Below are 21,980 nucleotides of genomic sequence, written 5' to 3' on the forward strand. Positions count from 1 at the left end.
ACTAGATATCCCCCTCCCAATACCTGCTCTGAAAGCATCGATGGAATTGGCATGTGCAACAAGAAATTAGCATGTGATCTAGGGACTCGATTGTATTTCGTTTTATGAAGAAAAAAGTACTTGTCTAAAATGTTATTGTTTCGTTATCGAGATTTTAAAAAATAAACAGTTTTAAAAAAATGTAAGTTCTCCAGGACTGAATTATGAAAATTGTACTGAGATGTTGCAGGTATTTATATTTTAAAAAGAACAGGATTTGTCCAAAAATAATATTGTGCAGAGTGGCTACAGAATTTAAAATGTTGGTGTTACGACTTTTGCGTACCTACTTGAGTCTAACGTAAGGGAAAATCCCTCTCTAACCCATGTGTAATAGTTAATCAGAAAATCGTTCATATTCAACTTCCCGGTAGAGGTAGAGTATTATGTTCCAAAATCAATTTTTGCGGATTTTTTTTCTCCAAGTACAAGTGCCTGTATTTTGCATTTGTCAAATGACCAAAGGCAGAACAAGATGTGTTCTGTATTTATGAGCAACTTACCCGGATTACATATTCATTAGACGTGAGTAGCTTTTGTTTACGTTTGTGAAAGTAGGTCAAACAGTGAGATATGTGTTTTAGATCATACAAGTTAGATGCAACATATTAGCCTTGTTTAGGGATTTTTATATATATGACTGAGTCTAGGTTCAAGATCACAAGAAGGTCCTTCCATTAACCACACGTGAGATTGTAGGTGGAACAGGGCAGTCTTTGGTTAAAAATAACCAGGCATGATACATTTCTCACCGCGAACATTATGATTATCGGACACATGTACATATGTTGTCATAGGCTCAGGTGTAAATTTTCTGAATAGGTCATGTGAAAAATATGGACTTGTCAAATATGTGTGAAATCACACTCATGTTCAAATCAGATACATAGTAGTTACAGGGCATTTTAGACCCATATATCATGTCCCAAAAAATCCACATCGATTACAATAGGATATATGATTGTTATAAGAGGTGTTGATATACACTGCGATGTAGGATAATATTGCGTATGTTCTTTGGCTCGTCCAGTACGGAATGATGTGCCAAGACTATGATGCCTTTTTCTTCCTGTCTTATTTCAAAGTGAATATATACACGTGTAATTTGTCTTCATCGTAAAGGTTAACATAATATTGCATGGACTAAAAAATTAAATTATAAAATGCCGTGTCACAAAACGCGCTGAACGAAAAATCAACATGGAATATGTGCATCGAACATCCGGAGTGCAAGCATTTCAAATCACAGCATTTATTTGGAGTTCCTAAAACTGGCACCGGTTATGTGCTAAAGACAGAAAGCTTTATACTACTGCGTTAATGCTGCGTTATAAACATTCCCATCATAAGGTCTGTTTTCCCTTGGAAGTATATATTTATTACATTGTCTCAACAGAAAAGCAAGAAGTGGTTTTTATCCTTATAACTGTCAAACAATTGCGAGCAGGTCAAATAAAAGTATTCCTTCTACTTCGGCTACCTTTCATACATTAATAATGGTAAGATCAAAGTAGGTAATTATAGATATGAGCTTCTATGAGGTATGGAATAAAAACATTACCTAACATGTTTCTTTTCTATTATTTTTTTATTAAGTAAAGAGTCAGTATTACTTATTCTCCTGATTGGCTAATATTTAGTCACCGATTACATAGCCACGTGGAATACGCTGATTGGTGTACAAAAATATAGGCGTAAGAAATTCACAGAAATCGTCATTAAACCAAGCACTCGCGAAAATCTTAGACATTTTTCTTCGAGGCAGGGTTGAAATTGACCATTTAAAAAGCATATTTTATTTCTTCTATCTCCGAGGCACTTGAGTGACTGAAAATGGTATTGGGCACATGAAATGTCTTTTTTGAAACTTTTTATGATGATTTTGAAAATGTATGGACTGATAATAACTTGTCATACAATTAAGTGAAATGAAACGATTGAGATCCAGTTGACATAGCTCAACATTACCTCTACATGTAGAGCAAAGGATAATGTTCTATTTACGCACACACAGATACACATACGTTGATTTATTTCGAGGTTCACTAACTTTGAGTATAACTTCTCAACGGGTAATTTAAATTAGAAATATGTATGTAGAAGTAGCACACTGACATGAACCGACACTGACACTGACATGAACCGTTATTTTTCATTTCCTCACTGTCTGCCTTATGCAAGATTTGCACCAAATGAAAGTTTTAAATAACATTTAGCAACAATAATGTTTGTCATAAACTGATTTAAAAAAATTATAAAGTCAACACTAATAATTAATTTGCCATTTCGGAAGCAAATCGATTCATATGATGATTGTGATAGACTAACAAAGAATGTATAACTTGTAGTACAAAGTGTAATTTCTATTCATTTGCTGGGTTAAGCATGCAAAAACGGTCGAGACCCTAAACGCATTAAAACTTCCCGTTCTTCCATTAGCACGTTACTTCATAATTTTTAAACTTTAATTGGAACTATTTTTGAAATTTAAATTTCAATTCTTATACCTTGGTTCAAACAATATTTGTATTTTGAAGAAACGAACATTGAGAACATTGACAAACGTTACGGTAGACGTAGTAGATCAACGAGAGAGAACCTGACCGATGATTGACAAACACTAATGATGTTTTCCTTAAAACGTCATCAACATGTTTTAGCGCTAGTTTAATACTGTTATCTTAAACGACGTTACAATGAAAAGATCATATACATTTAGTACCAACGATTATTTCCTCGATATGGTAAAGTGTTATATGTGTATCAAAAAATCTTTGTGACTTATTCAATCCAATAATTTCTGTTAACACAGGATCTGGACCAACGTGAGTCTGAAGTAATAAAGATGACAGGAACATCTGACAATGTGTCCCAGGGAAACGTGGAACCTAGTTACCATGGGATACCAGAATGTAACAAAGAGAGAACTCTTTTCATAGAAAGCGAACAAGAGAGTCAGGAGCCTGTGCAGAATTATCATCTTTACATGGGTGGGGGAAAAACGTTCGATTCTAGTGATGGTTCAGTTGACTCATGTTATGAAACCAAAGATCCGAGTCAATGCCAATTAATGAGCAAGGAACCACATGTGAAGTCAAGACTTGGAGATGATCCTGACGTAGAACAGGATGCCGGAAAAGCCACATTCCTGTGTGGAAATCGTCATAGAGTGAGGAAACCGAAATGTATTCATATTTGCCTGTCAATGTCAGTCGTGGGGAATACTGTGCTCGTATTAATGGTAGTACTGCTAGCCACAAACACTATGAATATTGTTGAGAACGAAGGAGAAACTTGTCAGTTACACCATTTTCCGAAACAGGTCTTACAAGATTCTTTGTGCATACCTTGCAACAATCTTGGATCACAGGTGACGGCAGAAGACACGTTGTTTGACGTTATTTTAACTTGTGGCTTTAAGTTTTGTTGTGTAAGAAATGTTGCTATACAGAAGTATTTCATCCTTGTAAGTATACTTCCTCTGCCTATATGTTTATTTGTATGTCTCTCTCTCCTTGTATTAGTACAATAATCACATTTCTTAACGGGTTTGACACAAATAAAGGTGGTATGTAGTTTGATTGTCTATTTCTGCATGTTTAATGAAACATGTCTGACTCTTCACTGGACTGTCAAGAGTTGCCACTGATACCTAATTATGGGTATTCTAAAAGTATTTCTGACCTTTATCCATCATTATGTTAGTGTTAATAATAGTTAAAAATTGCTTATAAAATACATAACTGGCAGAGCGATTTAAGTCTCCAAAGGCTAAACTTTAACGTCACACTTTTATTCAGAGGGTATAAAATGAACATTTGCTACTTTGCAAAGCCGTCATAATTGCAGGTCTACACGTATGAATAGGAAGAGCTAAAACGGCCCATGTCATGCAGATACATTCAACGTTTGCAATTTGTGAAAATGTTATACAATAGCTTTAAGGTATCTGCAGCATATCGCGACATTTTGTGAACACTGCACTAAATGTATTTTTACAACGTGGTCCGCAACATTGGAAGCAACGTATTTTTATTAATAGACCAACGGCATGAAACTTAGTACATGCGATATTCTTTTGCAGACGAAGAATCTCTGAGTGGTTATACGCTACACACACATATAGCTAAAGGTAGAATAATATTACTGCTACGGACTAGTGAAGGATTTATTTGTATTGCGCAGACATAAAATAATCACCTTCATACTGGCGATATTTCGTTAATAGTCTGGAGTCTGTTTTCAGAACTTGTACAAATGCTTGACAGCTGTGCTCTATGCTGTTCCTGCATGTTCAGACACAAATATCCCATTTAAACAGACAGTAGGTATCCAGGTAGCGGTCGTTTGGCAATGACAGCCGGTTTTTAGTCAATTTAACTCCGTTGAATATCTCTTGATGGGATCATTAGGGATCACCGAAAATCACTCTTTCTCTGAAACGCGCAGTTCTTCACAGTTGTTCGGCAGTGCGACTAGCTTTTTGATGATATATAGTTTTATATAACCACACACTTACACACACACACACACACACACACACACACACACACACACACACACACACACACATATATATATATATATATATATATATATATATATATATATATATATATATATATATATATATATATATATATATATATATATATATATATATGCTTTTTATCTACAGACGCTACAGGAGGGATATGCAAGCGAAGGTAAACTTTTTACCTTATAAATTCTTTACATATTTTACTTATCATATATATATATATATATATATATATATATATATATATATATATATATATATATATATATATATATATATATATATATATATATATATATATGTATGTATGTATATATATATAATTCAATTTATATTTATTTTAATTTATTGATTGTTTGTCAGCTTTACATTTTTTAAATTGTATTATATGCTATTATAATATAATCTTGTTTACGTGATTTGGAATTTTTTTTCACAAAATAGTTTGACATTGACTCTTTAGTTGTAAACATCTAAGGCTGACCTAGTTCCTGGCCTTAATACAGAATTAGTAACAGCCACGTGAACAAGTTCTTATTTTTTAAAATATGTAAACAGCCTCCATTTGGTAATTCTGGGGTTACCGAAATTGCGCATTAGTTAGATTTAATAGTGATGCTTAGAGACCTTTTTCCAGAGAAATAAATTATTTGTTAAATTTCTCAAAGCTTGTTGTTTTCACTCTTTATTTTGTTACAGTTTATTCTAGCCTAAAGACGTAACATAATAAATTGGGGGCTTGTGCGGGATATTTGAATTTTGGCTAAAATATTTCAGAAAACGTTGTTTTTTGAAATTTGAATTCCCCATGTTTTTGAAATTTGTAGTGAAATTGGCAAACTTTTTCTAAAATTTCATCAAAAGTGGAAATCTTTCTTCGCTTAGCGAAGAAAGTTGAATGAGATTATTAAAGTCTCAAACAGCTTGTATTACTTGGAGTGTTCAAAAATGGTGTCCAGAAAGACAGTAAGACTTATCTTGACGAACATTAGATCGAAACCTTGGAAAATGCTGCTTGAGGTGCTGATAAATATTCTTTAACTCATAAAGTTCCTTTTGTAAATAAGACTTCTACTCATCAGTCTTCTGGCAGAAAAGTATTTCAGCCTAATACAAGCCCTTCTAAAACTCAAACTGGCATAACTTCTAAAAATCAAACTTCAGAGAAGCTTGATTCTAGATCCTTGTCTCTTCCTACGTGTACCTATTGCAAGAAAAAAGGACACGTTATTTCTGATTGCTACAAATTGAAAAATAGGCATCAGACTCTTGACAGACCTATTCCAAATGCTCCTATTTCTAAGAGGTCAAGGTTACGGTCATGTATTGAAAGCAATAGATTTGTTGGGTCTAATAAACCCCAGTCTGATTTTATTATGGATAATTATGAACAACTCATATGGATGGGTTCTATATCACTCTTATGTGATTCGGCTAATTCCACCCCTATTAAAATTTTAAGGGACACAGGAGCTTCTCAGAGTCTTTTATTGTCAGGTACTTTGCCTTTTTCTAAGAAGTCTTCTAATGAAAGTGTATGTATTCAGAGAGTAGAGTGCGGCTTTGTTAATGTTCCTCTCCATTGTGTAAATCTGTCCTCAGACGTAGTCTCAGGACCCGTGACAGTTGGAGCAGTCTCTGTTTTACCCGTTGAGGGCATTCGTTTATTACTAGGCAACGACCTAGCTGGAGACAGGGTTGTGGTTAATCCAACTGTAACTGACAAGCCTTGCTTGGATCAGAAAGTCGATCGAGTTGAAAGATTTCCCTGATTTATTCCCATCTTGTGCAGTTAACAGAGCTATGACAAGGAAAGCGCATGAGAATGATGTTGATAAGGAAAGTATTCCTTTAGCTGACACATGTATTGGTCAAGCTTTTGATGAGGTCAAGTTTAGTCCTTGTTTGGATCAATCAGGGTGTATTGTTCACAATGATCCTCTTTTAACGGCTCATTATTTTTTTCTAATCAGGGTGACAAACGTCACTTGTCGTCGAACAAGAGAAAGATCCTGAGATCTCCTGTTTGTTTCAAAAGAGCAATTAGTGAAACTGAAGCCACTGAAATTTCTGACTGTTATTTCATTAAAAATGGAATTCTTATGAGAAAATGAAGACCTCCTGAGGTACCTGCTAGTGATGAGATGTCAGTGAACTATTAAATTGTAGTTCCAAAACCTTACAGACAGGAAATGCTTAGTCTGGCGCATGAAACTCCTTTGGCTGGTCATTTAGGGATTAATAAGACTTGTCACAAGATCTTGACTCACTTCTATTGGCCAAAAATCAAAAGTGATGTTTGTAAATACTGCAGATTTTGTCATACTTGTCAAATGGTAGGAAAACCCAATCAGAAGATACCTAAGGCTCATTTACAACCTATTCCTGCCATTGACGAACCATTTTGTCGAATTACGGTAGATTGTGTTGGTCCCTTACCTAAGACCAAGTCAGGTAACCAATACCTGCTGACCATCATGTGTGCGTCAACAAGGTTTCCGGAGGCAATTCCTTTGAGAAATATTAAAACTTTGGTAAAGGTTTTTACTCAATTTGGCCTTCCCAAATGTGTCCAATCGGGTTAAGGGTCAACTTTTAGGTCTGCTTAAATTTTGCAATCAGCAGTTCAAGCCTAAAGTGAAATTATGGTTTGACAGAACTAACATGGTGAGAACTTTTGAGTTTGGTAATAATGAAGTTCTGTCTCTCTTGCTCATTCTTCAAAATTTTCTTCAGATTAGATAATACGGTCCTTACAAAGTTAAGAAGAAAATGAATGAGTTAAATTATATTATTAGTGCTCCTGGGATCTAAATAACTTATAGGAGTACGAGTATATTGAAAGAGATAGCCATTTTAAACAAGCAATTAATTTAGCTGTACCTGTCCCACTGAGTGAAGATTTAAGTGAAGGAATATCATCGGATTCTACTGATATTGGAGTGACAAATCTTCTGGATTCAGAAATTATGAATGATCTGGACCAGTAACTTTCACATTTGCAAGAGCAAGAAAGAAATGAACTCAAACATTTATTATTTGAATATGATCACTTATTTCCAGATGTTCCTAAAAGAACAAACAAAATTTTCATGACGATGAAATTGTAAATTCCAAACCTGTGAAACAACACCCGTACAGGATCAACCCTCTCAAACAGGAATACTGGAAAAAAGAAATTCAGTATTTGCTGGAGAATTATTTTGTAGAGCCCAGTAAAAGTGACTAGAGTTCGCCATGCATATATGTTCCAAAACCAGATAAAACTTTCCGTATGTGCACTGATTATAGGAAGGTGAATAGTGTGACAAAAACAGATTCATTTCCATTACCAGTAATTGATGACTGTATTGATGAGATTGGGAATGCCAAGTATGTCACCAAATTTGACCTTCTGAAAGGATTTTGGCAAATTCCATTAACGGAAAGAGCAAAGAAAATTTCGGCATTCGTGACTCCAGATGGACTTTATCAATACAAACTAATGCCGTTTGGGATGAAAAGGTCGCCAAGTACATTTCAACGTCTCATGAATATGATTACCTCTAGTCTAGATAATTGTAATGCTTACATCGATGTCATCATTTACAACGACACCTGAAAATAACATTTAGCAACACTTCGGAAATTCTTTGACAAACTCACTGATGCATGTTTGACAATTAATTTATCTAAAAGTGAGTTCCGCCGTGCTAGTGTAACTTTTCTAGGACATATTGTGGGACATGAACAAGTTAAACCAATAGATGCTAAAGTCGAGTGTTAGGTACATCTGATTTAATTTATATTTGTTTTAATTTTATTGATTGTTTGTCAGCTTTACATTTTATTATATGCTACTATAATATAATCTTGTCTACGTGATTTGGAAATTTGTTCAGAAACTAGTTTGACTTGGACTCTTTAGTTGTAAACACCTAAGGCTGACCTAGTTCCTGGCCTTAATTCAAAATTAGTAACAGCCACGTGAACAAGTTCTTTTTTATTTATTTGTATTGTGGGAATAATCGAGGCTGTATTGGATACGTGACCCTAGACTTATAAATAGTTTTACTGAAGTAAACAACTTTTGTTTATTCTTTACGTGATTTTTTATATAAAAACATCCTCCATTTCGCAATTATGGGGTTCCCGAAATTGCGCATTAGTTAGTTTTAATAGTGATGCTTAGAGAGAGAGATCTGTCTGGGATTAAAACACTTGATATGAAGTTGTGTCCTTCTGTTGAAGCCAGTTTTCGAGTTATATGTTAATTTTTCTTCAGATTATTTGGATTCTAAATGATTGATTCGATTCTCGGGAAATATTTTAGTGCTCATACATAATTCTTGAACAAAGATATTCCTTATAAATTTTATTCGGACTTCCAACACTGAAGTGTTATTTCTTGTGTTTCTACAAGGAACTGTAAACAACAGCACTGTATAGGATCCAGCATACGTCAATGCCTTCCATCTTGGATTCTTCGTCATGACTAGAAATGGAATTCATTAGAACATTTTATTATTAGGACTTCTAAAATTTTATTCGTGGATTATTCTTGGATTATTTTGTGATTTTTGATTCTTAAAACCGTAAGTTCTTATTTTCTTCACTTTTACGGATTTTTCCAGGGAAATAAATTATTTGTTAAATTTTTCAAAGCTTGTTGTTTTCACACTTTCTTTTGTTACTGTTTATTTGAGTATAAACACGTAACATAAGAATATATATATATATATATATATATATATATATATATATATATATATATATATATATATATATATATATATATATATATATAATGAAAAATGGATATCATCAGAAAATAGTGTTGATAAAGTAGCCACTGGTTGGGTAAGAGTATAGTCATTCTTACAATATTGGGTGATTTATCTGATTTATCATTTGAAGCCCATATTACAAGTACATGAAAAAACAACCAAGAAGTAAGGATTCATTATGCACAATAATATCTTGTCCGAGTGATACATTTAAAACATTTGCTATTGCAAAAAATATTAGTCTTAATTTGATATTAAAGTATAAATGAAACATCACTTTTAGTCACGTAATGTCTGAGAAAATGAAAATCGCCTCACGTAAAGTTTATATATTTCTTCGGAGGAATCTGTACATAAAGGCGATGTAATTAGTATCGTTATTAATCACACATTACAGCCACAACCAAGCGCCATCTTGCTATAACCAACACTGACCACAACAGAACGCTGGACATCTGGCATTCCAAGGAAATAGCAGCTCACCTGTACACAAATATCACGTCCCTGCCAGGTAAGAATATTCGAATCAATCTTATTTACTGATGTGGGATTGGGAAATTCTACCCACCGGTCGTAGCTGGTAGGCAAGACAAGGTTCTGCTGAGTTCCTGTCCAAACATCTCTCACATTAATATATGATTAATAATTTTGCTCTAATTTTCTGCGACGATTACGTTGATAAGATCGTAATGGTGGATATTCTGCCATACACATCTTTAGTAAAATGTAGTGGACATACATGATACATGTGGATAGGTGTATACCGTATACGTTTCTCAAATAAATATACAGGAATGAGGGGGATGATTATTATATCTGTACTGGCTATTGTAACGTATATCTGATTCAGTTTATATTTATTTTAATTGTATTGATTGTTTGTCAGTTTTTAAAACAATTATTCTAATATATGCTATTATAATATAATCTTGTTTATGTGATTTTGATTTTTTTCCAGAAAATAGTTTAACCTTGTCTCTTTAGTTGTAAACAACTAAGGCTGACCTAGTTCCTGACCTTAATTAAAAATTAGCAACAAACACGTGAACAGTTTCTTTTTTTATTTATTTTTATTGTGGTATTAATAAGGGCCAGATCGAGGCTGTATTGGATACGTGACCCTAGACTTGTAGATAGTTTTACTGAAGTAAACAACTTTTTTTTATTCTCGGAGTAAAATGATTGGTTTTATCAAGGTACTACTGGGGTTACGTGATTTTTTATATATATGTAAACAGCCTCCATTTCGCTATTCTGGGGTTTCCTAAATTGCGCATTAATTAGTTTTAATAGTGATACTTAGAGAGAGATCTCTCAGTTTTGGGCTTTTTACACTTGATGTCAAGTTGTTCTGCTGTGAACAGTTTTCGGGTTATACGTTAATTTTATTCAGATTATTTGGATTCTAAATAGATTAATTCGTTTCTCTGGAATCATTTGAGCGCTCAGACAGAATTCTTGAATAAAGACATTCCTTAAAAATTATTATTCGGATTTCCAACACCGAATTGCTATTTCTTGTGTTTCTACAAGGAACTGTAAAACAAGAGCACTATAGTGACTACAGTTTACGTCATCGCCTTCCATCTTGGATTCTTCGTCGGGATTCGAACATGAATTCATTAGAACATTTCATTATTAGGACTTCTAAAATTATATTCGTGGATTATTCTTGGCTTATTTTTGGAATTGATTCTTAAAACCGTATGTTCTTATTTTTATTTTCATTTCTAGTGTTTTTGCCAAGGAAATAGATTATTTGTTAAATTTTTCAAAGGCTGTTATTTTCACTCTTTCTTTTTTACTGTTTATTGGAGCCTAAACACGTAACATAAGACTATAAAGTACCCATACTTCCATATACAAAGAAATATATAGATTTTCTCTTCATGTGTTCTACATTGGAAAACAAAGTCAAACGCACATAAGCATGTGAGGGGAAAACATTCTAAACGGTTTTCTTCTCAGTTCACCTGGCGAAAAGTCAAGTGAGCTTATGGTATGATCCATGGTACGTCGATCGTACTCTGTCGTGCATCGTCCATCATCGCTTCAGGGCTACTTTAAACATCTTCTCAATAACAACTCAACGGAGTTTGACCAAATTTGGCAGATCTCTTCCTGACATAACGGTCTTTCAAACTTGTTTAAATTATGTGGATTCCCTATAACATGTGGCCACCGTTAGTGTGTGTGTGCGATTTTGATTTTTAGCGTAACTTTAAAAAGAAATTCAGTCATATCACTACGATGTCTGCAGTGTGGCAGTTTATAGTGATGTGTAGCACTGGGGCATCATGCAGCAAACATGTGGCATCATGTCCCACCCAGTCACATTATTGTGACACCACTACGAACAGTCCTAACACGAACCTATTAATGCTGAGCGCCAAGCAAGGCAGCTTTTAACACCCTTTTATGTCTTTAGTATGATGTGGCCGAGATTCTAACCCGTGACCTCCCGCATCCGAGGCGGACGCTGTAACCACTTGGACCACCAGAGCGTTAAAATAGATTTAAAACAATATTTTCATACAATTCTTCCTAAAAACTGCAAAACGGCATTAGTCGGCCTCATAAGACAGATATATATATATATATATTGGTTTCATCATTTGCTCATGTTGCATACAGCCAAGTAAGGTTATAACATTGGTCCTTTGTCCGACGTGCGCCTTCTGTTATTTGTTCGCTATATACAACTTCTTTTCAAATGTCTGCTAGATAGAATTTAATTAAAGTTTGACGGAAAGGATCCTAATGTCAAAGCTTTTAAAAATTTGTTTAAATTATTCCGATCCACCATCAAACCTGATGGCGTTCAGCTAAAAAGGAAAACAGTTTTTACACACTACTTCTCAAGCACAGCTCAACAAAATATACAAATCTGACCAAATTTGACAGAAATCATTCTGACATAAATCTCTTTACAACTGATACACGGCATTGGACAAAATGTAACAGAAGCATCATGGCATAGATTTGTTTCAATTTATGATGCCGATCTGTCATCAAATATGACCATTTTTAACGCAATTTAAAAACCTAAAACGACTTTGTCCTCAACACCTGTGAATAGAATTTGACCAAATTTGAAGAAGCTGATCCAGCACAAAAAAATTGGCTACCATTGCTAAGAACAGAGAAACCTTAAAACATTCTATCATAGATGACTTTCTGTTCATACACAAGATGACGATCTTCCATTAGATGTAGGCACTGTTACAAAAAAACAAATTAAAGAAAAACTAAATTTTCAAACAAAGCTCAACAGAATTAGGCCAATAATTGACAGAAATCACTACAGCTTGAAGTTGCTTCACATTTATTCAAATAATGCCTATCGCTTATCAATTATGGACCGCCGTTACTGAAAATAGAAACACCTGAAAAGTTAAACTAACTTCTTTCAAAGATGCTTAACAGCATTCAGCCAAACTTGATAGAAAGTATTCTGGTATAGCTTGCTTTCAAAGTTTACATTTGATGCCAATCTGCCAGCATATAGGGTAGCTGATACTAAAAATAAAAATAAAACAAATACATAACTGTTTTTTCTTAAACAATAGTGAATAAAGTTTAACCATACTAATATTGTTTTCAGATCTGAGCAAAATATGTCAAGCATGGCTGCCATTACTAAAATTAAACAAACCCGCAAACTACTTCTAAGAAACTGCTAAGCAAACATTGACTACGTATGACAAAAAGTATTAATCAAAAGGAAGCTTTTTCATTTTTATAAATGATACCATTTGCCATCAAATATCCCGCCTGCACTAAACAGGGAAACTCAGCTAAATAGCCTCTTGTCAAACAATACAATACATAACTTTAAGAAACTCTACATAAATCATTTTGGTATAAAATGCTTTAAAGTGCCTACAAATGATACCAATTTATTGTCAATAATGACAGCTGTTGCTAAAAAAGAGAAAAGCCTTTTTCAAGGTCTTATGAAACACCACTTAACGTACTTTAATTAAATTTGCCAGTAAGTGCCCTAGATTAAAAAAAACGTTTGAGACTGATACAATTGATCTGATTCACCATCAAATATGACGGCCGTTAGTAAAAGTAGAACAAAGTTTAGCCCAAAATCTGCTAACAGAATATGACCAACTTTGACATGAAGTGTCGTGGCCTGGCCTAGGGTCCATTCAATACTGGACAAATAATGTTGTTATGCCATCAAACATGATGTTGATACAAAAACTAGAGAAACGTGAAAATACTTACTTGTATAATACGAGATATGAATAGTACTGGAACAAATTTCTAGACATTGCATCATACTGACCCCGATTTCTTAGAACAATACAAGGGAAGTAACGTACTATATGAATATTTAGAATCTTATGCGCATGGTTATGCTGAAATTTTCGCCTCCTGAAAACGTTTACAACAAATATATTTTTTAATAATAAAAAAGATGCATACATGTCACTAGACTGTGGTCTTGTGGCTTTAACGCCATCATGCAGCACACGATACATTGCGGGCTGAATATATGGTAGAAGAAGAACCGGCGAAAATCCTGGAAGAAACACTCACCCAACGGAAGCTACTGGCAAGCATTTTCACATGCCCATGTTGGCACAGCCGATACTCGAACCCACGCAGAGAGAGATGAGATGTCAGTGATCAGTAAATTTGAGCGCCTTTGACCACTCGGTCAGATGAGGCACCACATTTCAGTTGAACAAGTTAGCAATAACACTTGAAGCTGATAATAATTTCTTAATATAATTATATTCATAAAACTAGATATATATATGGTTAACGTGCTGAACCGCTGTACAATCATACCTGGTTCGAATAAAATGCACGCAGAATTGGCTGCTATTTTGTGTTTTTGAGGTAGAGTATTTATTATCATCGTAGAGCAAACTTTGAAAGAAGCCGCTAGTCAAAAGACGTTAATGCTGGCCAAGCGTATCCACAACAAGAACACCGTGCACCTATGATACACACTATTATTTGTTTTATCTTGAAAAACATTTGTGAAAGAATTATTAATGTAGCCTCTGGACTCAAGAATTAAAAGCATCGCCAATTGTAAACGATTAAATGATTAATTAAGTATCTGCTTATGTTTACATTTTTAATTTTATGCAAGAGAAAGATTTTCCTTTATGAGGAACATACTTCTTGTAAAATAAAAAATGGACAAAATTTCAAATTTATACCATTATTTATGGAGAATTGTTGCAAGAATTTTTTTTAATACATTTGTAATTTTGTATTTTCTTTAAGCAGATTTTTAAAATAATTTTTGTCAAAAAAGCGTTTTAAAGTTTTAGTATTTCTCAGTTAAAGTGCGTGAAATATATTATCGCAACGTTTGTTGTTTATAACTTATCATGTATTTAAAGTCATTTCGGTTATTCAGTGTCACTGCCAACAAAATACTATATCGGCATAGCCGTTTCTTTTTTCAGGCTTTTAATAACAGCTATATAAACCCAATATTTTTTCTTCTGAAACACTTTAAAATGTAATTACTTACAGGAAAGAAACAATGACCTTAAAAATAAAAAAATAATAATTTGCTAGTCGATCCAGGATGATCAGATGGAAGTACTCGAACCTGCAACCTTCTGGTCCTCTGAGCCTTTACATCTCCCTTGGGTGCAGATCTCAGCAAGATAAGAGTTGATATTCCAGGGGCAGAGCCCCATTGACTAAGAACAGAGTAAGGAATCCATGCTGACTAGACAGATTTACTCCAATGAATATGTCAAATAAGTTTCGGGTTGGGTTATCAACAGTTTCCGTGTTATGAATTAAGACCAAGTTCTCAGGGCTTACGAGATGCCAAGGGGACAATATAAGTGTGTGAATATGCATGGGCAATTTTAGATATCTTAAGTACCAGGTGAACGATATCAGGCCCATCTGAACCTCGTGTTGATGATTACAAACACCTTGAAATCTACGACGTAGCCATTAGAAGAAAAAACAGCCCAGTACCATGTTATAGTAATCGACTATTGATACCATAGCGACGATTACAGCTGGTTTTACCAGTTTCTGACAGAACATGATATAGCCATACGTTTTGTGTCCATTCTGTGTGCTTTGTGCTGTCCTACCCCCTTTTGTGTTGGTTTTTATTAATTTTAAGGGAGGGGGTCTGCTTCCACTTCATTATTATTATTATTATTATTATTATTAGGAAAGCTTACCTGGCGGATGGATATTGGATTTGGCTCGGCCTTCCTTAGCGGTATTACTTTGATCCAAGAATCGAGACTAATGGTGCCAAGGGCTGGTTATTACTTTGTCTACTCAGCTGTGACCTTCAAGTGCCAACATAATTCAAAGACCCACATACATTTGATCAACAAACAAAAGAGATTGCTTCCGAATGCAGGAATTCGGGAATTACTGTTGAGCAAGAGTAGTAAATGCGGACATGATGGATTCTACACTAGCTTTCTGTGTGGCGTGCTGCAATTGACAAGTAATGACGAAATATCCGTCAATTTGACGGATGAATCTCTCTCCAGTGTATATGCATCACCGCTTTCTAATTTCTTTGGTGTTTATGAAATTTAGTTTTGATAGATTCTTTGCAGATAATTCATTCACCTATCTGCCAAAACGGATACATCCGTCACCTATCTACCTACATACATGTATTCAGACAGACAGACAAACTTACAGCGTGGCCACGGTATAATGGCATAGTGTTTGCATAACAAAGAGGAGCATATTGGACGGAAATGGTGGGGTTCTTCTGTTTGACATCAACTATTAGCTTGTGTAAGTCCAGTGCCCATCCTGATTGCTTTTGACACATTTCATGTTAATCATATACAATCCTATTTTACAGTATTAAGGAACACAGACTGTTCCTTCCGTCTTATCTTTTGATTTATCCGATAAGATATTTTTAAAATAAAGAAAAACACGCAAATGACACCCACCCCCGCCCCAAAAACGAACGACAGTGAATTGAGTACCCTCATATTATTTTCTTATGAATAAATGTAAACCAGCAATCAGGAGATTTATCTTGGTCACATGAACCTATTTATAAAAGCAGTTTTTTTTCGTAAAGTTATGTCTTCATAATTTGATCATTTCATTTGTCTGTCATTAAATACCGAGATCAACGGCATAATCAATGCTAATACTGAATATGATTTATCCCAAATATGTGGACGATACGTCTAATATCTTAGAGGTTACTTTAAAGTACATTTAATGCACTGAGGTTCTATGCAAAGATTTCCCACCCAATCAATAACATACATGTACATTAATATTTGAGATTATCACACTCTTGATTCTGTCACGTGAATATCTATGCAACAGAAGGTGTCTTTTAAAACGAAGATTATTAGAGTTTATATTCCAGTATGTGTCCGTTTGATTTTGCTCACGTATTCTTCTTCTTCTTCTTCTTCTTATTATTATTATTATTATTATTAGTAGTAGTAGTAGTAGTAGTAGTAGTAGTAGTGGTAGTAGTATCATTATTATTATTATTATTATTATTGTTGTTGTTGTTGTTATTATTATTGCTTTTGTTGTTCACTTTGTATAGCCATTAGTTATTACATCATATTGCAAAAATCGCGAAACCTTAATTGGATTGGTGTCGATTATCGATGGAGAGGGCAATGCTGAACAATTTATTCAATCAGTGAACAGAAATTTCATATGGTTAATCCTACAGTATAAGACAACAGTTTTGACTTCATATAGATATTACATCTGCGTCTAATTTTGAAGAAATTCTCTACAAAATAGGGATAACACATCTGTATGTCTTTATATTTTCTAACATATCATGGTTGTACTCTGGAGTTTTACTTTTTAGTGGCTCCTTTCACGGGTCTCCTTTAATACTGTCACTGTACAGCAATGGACATACGTCGGCCAAAGCTACAAGGAACTGTTATCTCATAGTGAGAAACTAAATTATTCTCATTAGATACAACTTAATTTGACTTGTCATCCGTTGCGTATCCTTAGCCTTAGCATTATACAAAGTATGTAAAGAATGATATACAATTTTAAATGTTATTTTTAATCTAACATTGCCAAAATAGCATTTGTAACATTTTAGGAATACATGTACTTTGGATTAAATCAGATGTATCTATATTCGTCTAACTGTATGGAGAAATAATTGTACAGTTTATATAACATATAACAGTACGTATAAAAAACGACAATCATTTCCTCATGCAGCTAAAAAGTATGGATATAACTATTACATAAGAGGCTCAAAGGCTTCACGTGTTCTACCATGAAAGGCTTAACGTTTTCTACCATGAAAAGATTTACGTGTTCTACCATGAAAGACTTTACGTGTTCATCACGAAAGGCTTCACGTGTTCCATCATGAAATTCTTCACGTGTTCCCTCATGGAAATCTTCACGTGTTCCACCATGAAATTCTTCACGTGTTCCCTCATGGAAATCTTCACGTGTTCCACCATGAAATTCTTCACGTGTTCCCTCATGGAAATCTTCACGTGTTCTACCATGAAAATAGTCATAATAAAAAAAAAAGAACAGACAAATAGTTAATATCCGGTACGAACACTTGTTAAGTAGATCACCCAGTTTTTAAACATCGGGATAATCTTTTAGCAAATAAAATTATATTTTTATTTATATCAGTTATATTTATGTCAGACTCCATGTCAAGATAAACATACAAAACACGTGGTCAGCTCTTGACGATACACTACATATATAGGAAAGATCTGCAAACAAGACAGACACACAAGCTTATGTTGGAGGGGCGTACACGCTTTATGAATATTGTAGAAATACAAAATGTTTTATGAAGATAGTAAAATTCAAAGCCTTGCCTCTGTGTGTTCGCTCTTAAACTCAAATTGTTATATTGTAATATAACACATCGTGTTACAATCGATGTTTTCCTTTTTAAATTGTTTTTTGCAATATATATATATATATATATATATATATATATATATATATATATATATATATATATATATATATATATATATATATATATATATATATATATATATATTCTCTCTCGCTGAAAAAAAAACGTCCGGATTTTGCCTAAAGCTGGATTTTCCAGTCGCTCATCTTAATCTGAGCTAGCAAGTGTTCACTAGTTAAACTATCACACGTATATTTTAACATAGGAAAAAGACAGCTGATGTTTGAAAAGTTAGTCCGTGATGTTTCAAAAGTGTTTCCTCTTAAACCAATATAATTACTACATTTAGCCTCTTACTGTATGAATTTCACACCGAACTTTGCTACGAGAATCGATCCAACTCTGCATGAGTTACCTTCCCTTCCCATGGTTATCAGGAGAGAGAGAGAGAGAGAGAGAGAGAGAGAGAGAGAGAGAGAGAGATGAAATGTAAGTCCAAAAGCTGACAATGAAGGAATTTATCAATGTGTGGCCTCTCTTTGTTTGCATTTGAAATCGTCCTGTCCACTGGCTGATAATCTGTCAACAGTTATTCACTCATTTGCAAAGTATTATTACTACACTAATTAAATTCTGTATATACTTCATAACCGTTTCCGTATTTTTGATGGCATCCAGTATGGGCGCCTGAGCATAGGGGCAAGAGGTGTGGCACTTGACCCCATTCCCGGATTTTACTTCTAAACATGTTGTGGCCTTCATCCGTAAAACGTAATCGCTCACCATTGCATGTTTGTTCCATCTCTCCCGAAAATGGCATCCAGTGAAAAAATTATAAGTTCAGATTTATAGGATATCTTGTGTACGTAAGGCACTAACATGGACACCAGATATACAAATAGGTTTATGTCGCATTTTCTAGAAATAGTTGCATTAGCATGAAATGACTGGAAAGTTTAGTTTTAATAAGCCTAATAATGCAGCCGAATCACACCTGCCTTCTTTGTTACTCTACACAAAAGCAAGAAACTAAACTCAAAGAACAGATCGGCTGCCACATTGTGTCCTTCGACAGCTCCCTATGCTTCCATTTCCTCAGCATGATATCCACAATAATGTTTTGAAAGTGATGCAACCACCAATCAAAACAAAACAAAACAAACAATAGATGATTAGATTATAAAGCTGCTGTCTACTGAATATAAACGAACATTCTTTATTAATTAGCAAACTTCATGAAAAATTAGAGAACAAAGATGTACGATTTGATTCTTTGATAGCTGAAAGGTTGAATTAGTGTAGTTATTCCATGAAGAGGTGACGATCATTGCACTCATTTAAGGTAACTGTTATATGTTTCTTTGTATTTTCTTCAATGTGGTTTATTCGAGAATAGAATATATTTTACGTGAGAGTTTGTCTAAGCGGAGCGTCGTGCCATGCCATAGGTGAAAAAAATACGTTGAAACGGACACATTAGCCATACTTATAATAAAAGCGATGGAACTCTACGGGAAGTTATCATTGCGCAGAATGACACTATAGACCTTTACGGAGATTTAACATTACCGCGTATCTCATGGAACTTGACTGAGAGCTTCTCTTGAGGGGTCTTCGAGAAATTAACATGTTCGTACACATTGTTACAGTGTTAGAATTGCATGACCTGTAATGGGGTCACAAGGTAAGACTTTTAGATGCCGTTGAGTTAAGTACTTGAGAGCTCAATGGGATGTAACATTACGATGTAGGTTGACATTGATATGATACCTGAGGGGCCTACGAGAAATTTAACGTGGGAGCAACACTTGAGGAGTTAACTGGAATTTAACATTACTTTAAAGTCCATTTCCATTCTGAAATATGTATAGGGGTCTACGGGAAACGTCATGTTAAACTTTTTATATACTATCCAACACCTATTTTCTTGAGTACTATGCAACAAAGGATTTGTTGATTACTCTCCAAAACACTCTTTTGATATAGCATCCACCACATCATGGGTAGTGACCGAACTCCCAGGCATCTACTAACCAACACACCACATTATACTATCAACACGCCGTTTATAGTGACCAATACCCCACACATACTATCCAACATGCCGTTTGTAGAGACGAACACCCAAACATCTGCTATCGTAAACCAAACATTATACCATTAATACACCGTGCGTAGTAACCTGCTGACTGGTGTCTCTATGCAAATTTCCGATATAGAGCATTACTTAAACCTCATATCATGTTCAATCTGTCAGTAAATTTATATTTATTGTACTGATGTTATAAACATCTACAACCTAGGGAACCAACTCACAATAATACTGGACTGGACTTGATTAAAAGTAGTGCTAAATTCCGAAACTGTCGATGACTTTAAAAGAGAATTAAATAATTACGAGAAAAAAGATTTAGTCTAGACGAATTGTAATTCTAAAATTCTTAAACTGCACCTGACTTTAGCTAAGACTGAAGAAACTGAATCAGGAAAAATGTTTAAAAAAATGGTTCGAGACTAAAAGTAGTACTACAGTTCCTAAACTGTACCTGACTTTAGCGCACCTAAAAGTAGGAAAACTTGTAAAATAACTTGGCATAGATTAAAACTAGTAAAACAATTTCTATACTGTACCGGATTTTTAGTGGAGAGTGAAAACAAATCAGGACAAAATGTAAATAAAAATTGGTCTATACTGAAAGTATTATTTAATTCCTGAAAATGTGCCGGACTTTCGCGGCGACTGGACAAATATACAAAATTTGGCTTAAAATAGTTTTAAAATTCCGAAACTCATAAGGACAAACAAATTATGCCTGAGATTTAAAGTAATACTAATATTTCTAAACTAATACGGAATTTAATGGAGAATAAAAATAAATCAACCCAAAATGTATAAATTGCAATTTTTTAAAAATTGGACAGATCTATTTTTGTTTGCAAATAAAATGTTATCAAATTTGAAGAATTTAGCAAAAACTGAAAGATGTCAGGTCAAATAAAAAATGCTCAGAACATTTAACAAAATGTTAAACAAAAGTGTAACAATTCTTTTTATATATTGTGGAAAACATGTATAAAAATTTCACACAGATTTGAGTGACAAACACCATACGCTTACTATCCAACAAAGACTCAACCAAGGCGCGGACGTGAAGGCAAGCATCTTTCTTAGAAATAACGAAGCAAAGATCGGCAGAGAGAATGTAAAAGAGCATCTAACAGTTCTTTGTTTCTAAAAAACGAGAAAGCACTTTCTTTTTCGTAAATCAACATTTTTAATCAGCTCCGTTCATTGAAACATTGACAAAACAAATGAAGAGGGAGATTAAGGGCTAGTCCGTTTGTCTTCATTTACAAATACCGAACATTAAGCATGAACTTATTTAGATTGTTAGCAACGTTGTGGAGCCAGACTAGGCTTCCAGTGATATAGTACAGATATCTTACATTTTGTATAGATATCTTACCATCGAGGCAAACTACGTTTATGTGCTAAATAAATAGGTGCATATAATGTTCACAAAACCATCGTTTTATTTTAACATGGTTTCTATAATGTATACGGTCAAAACATGTAACTTAATGTTCTAAGTGAAATCAAGTACCGAATCGCATGTTATTTAAATTTGTATGGGGTGGAAAAGTAGAGAGAATAAAACGTGATATACTAGTTTCCCCAGAAAACGAGGGAGGACTAAATATGATACACATATTTTCATTCATTAGGTATATTAAGATAAGAGGGGTTTAAAGA

General features: G+C 34.2%; 1 protein-coding gene across 1 annotated transcript; it reads left to right on the top strand.

Moving 5' to 3' along the window:
• Window positions 1–420: 420 nt before the first annotated feature.
• Window positions 421–16,710, top strand: LOC149782830 (uncharacterized). The gene is made up of 5 exons (XM_089934935.1): window positions 421–564; window positions 2,852–3,505; window positions 4,718–4,745; window positions 9,743–9,856; window positions 15,524–16,710. Exons 2-5 carry the CDS (start codon window positions 2,885–2,887, stop codon window positions 15,904–15,906), a joined length of 1,146 nt encoding a protein of 381 aa, XP_089791061.1. The 5' UTR covers window positions 421–564; window positions 2,852–2,884; the 3' UTR covers window positions 15,907–16,710.
• Window positions 16,711–21,980: the final 5,270 nt, after the last annotated feature.

The sequence above is a fragment of the Sinohyriopsis cumingii genome, chromosome 15 (assembly GCF_028554795.1).
Source record: "Sinohyriopsis cumingii isolate HCF-2022 chromosome 15, ASM2855479v2, whole genome shotgun sequence".
Taxonomy (NCBI): domain Eukaryota; kingdom Metazoa; phylum Mollusca; class Bivalvia; order Unionida; family Unionidae; genus Sinohyriopsis; species Sinohyriopsis cumingii.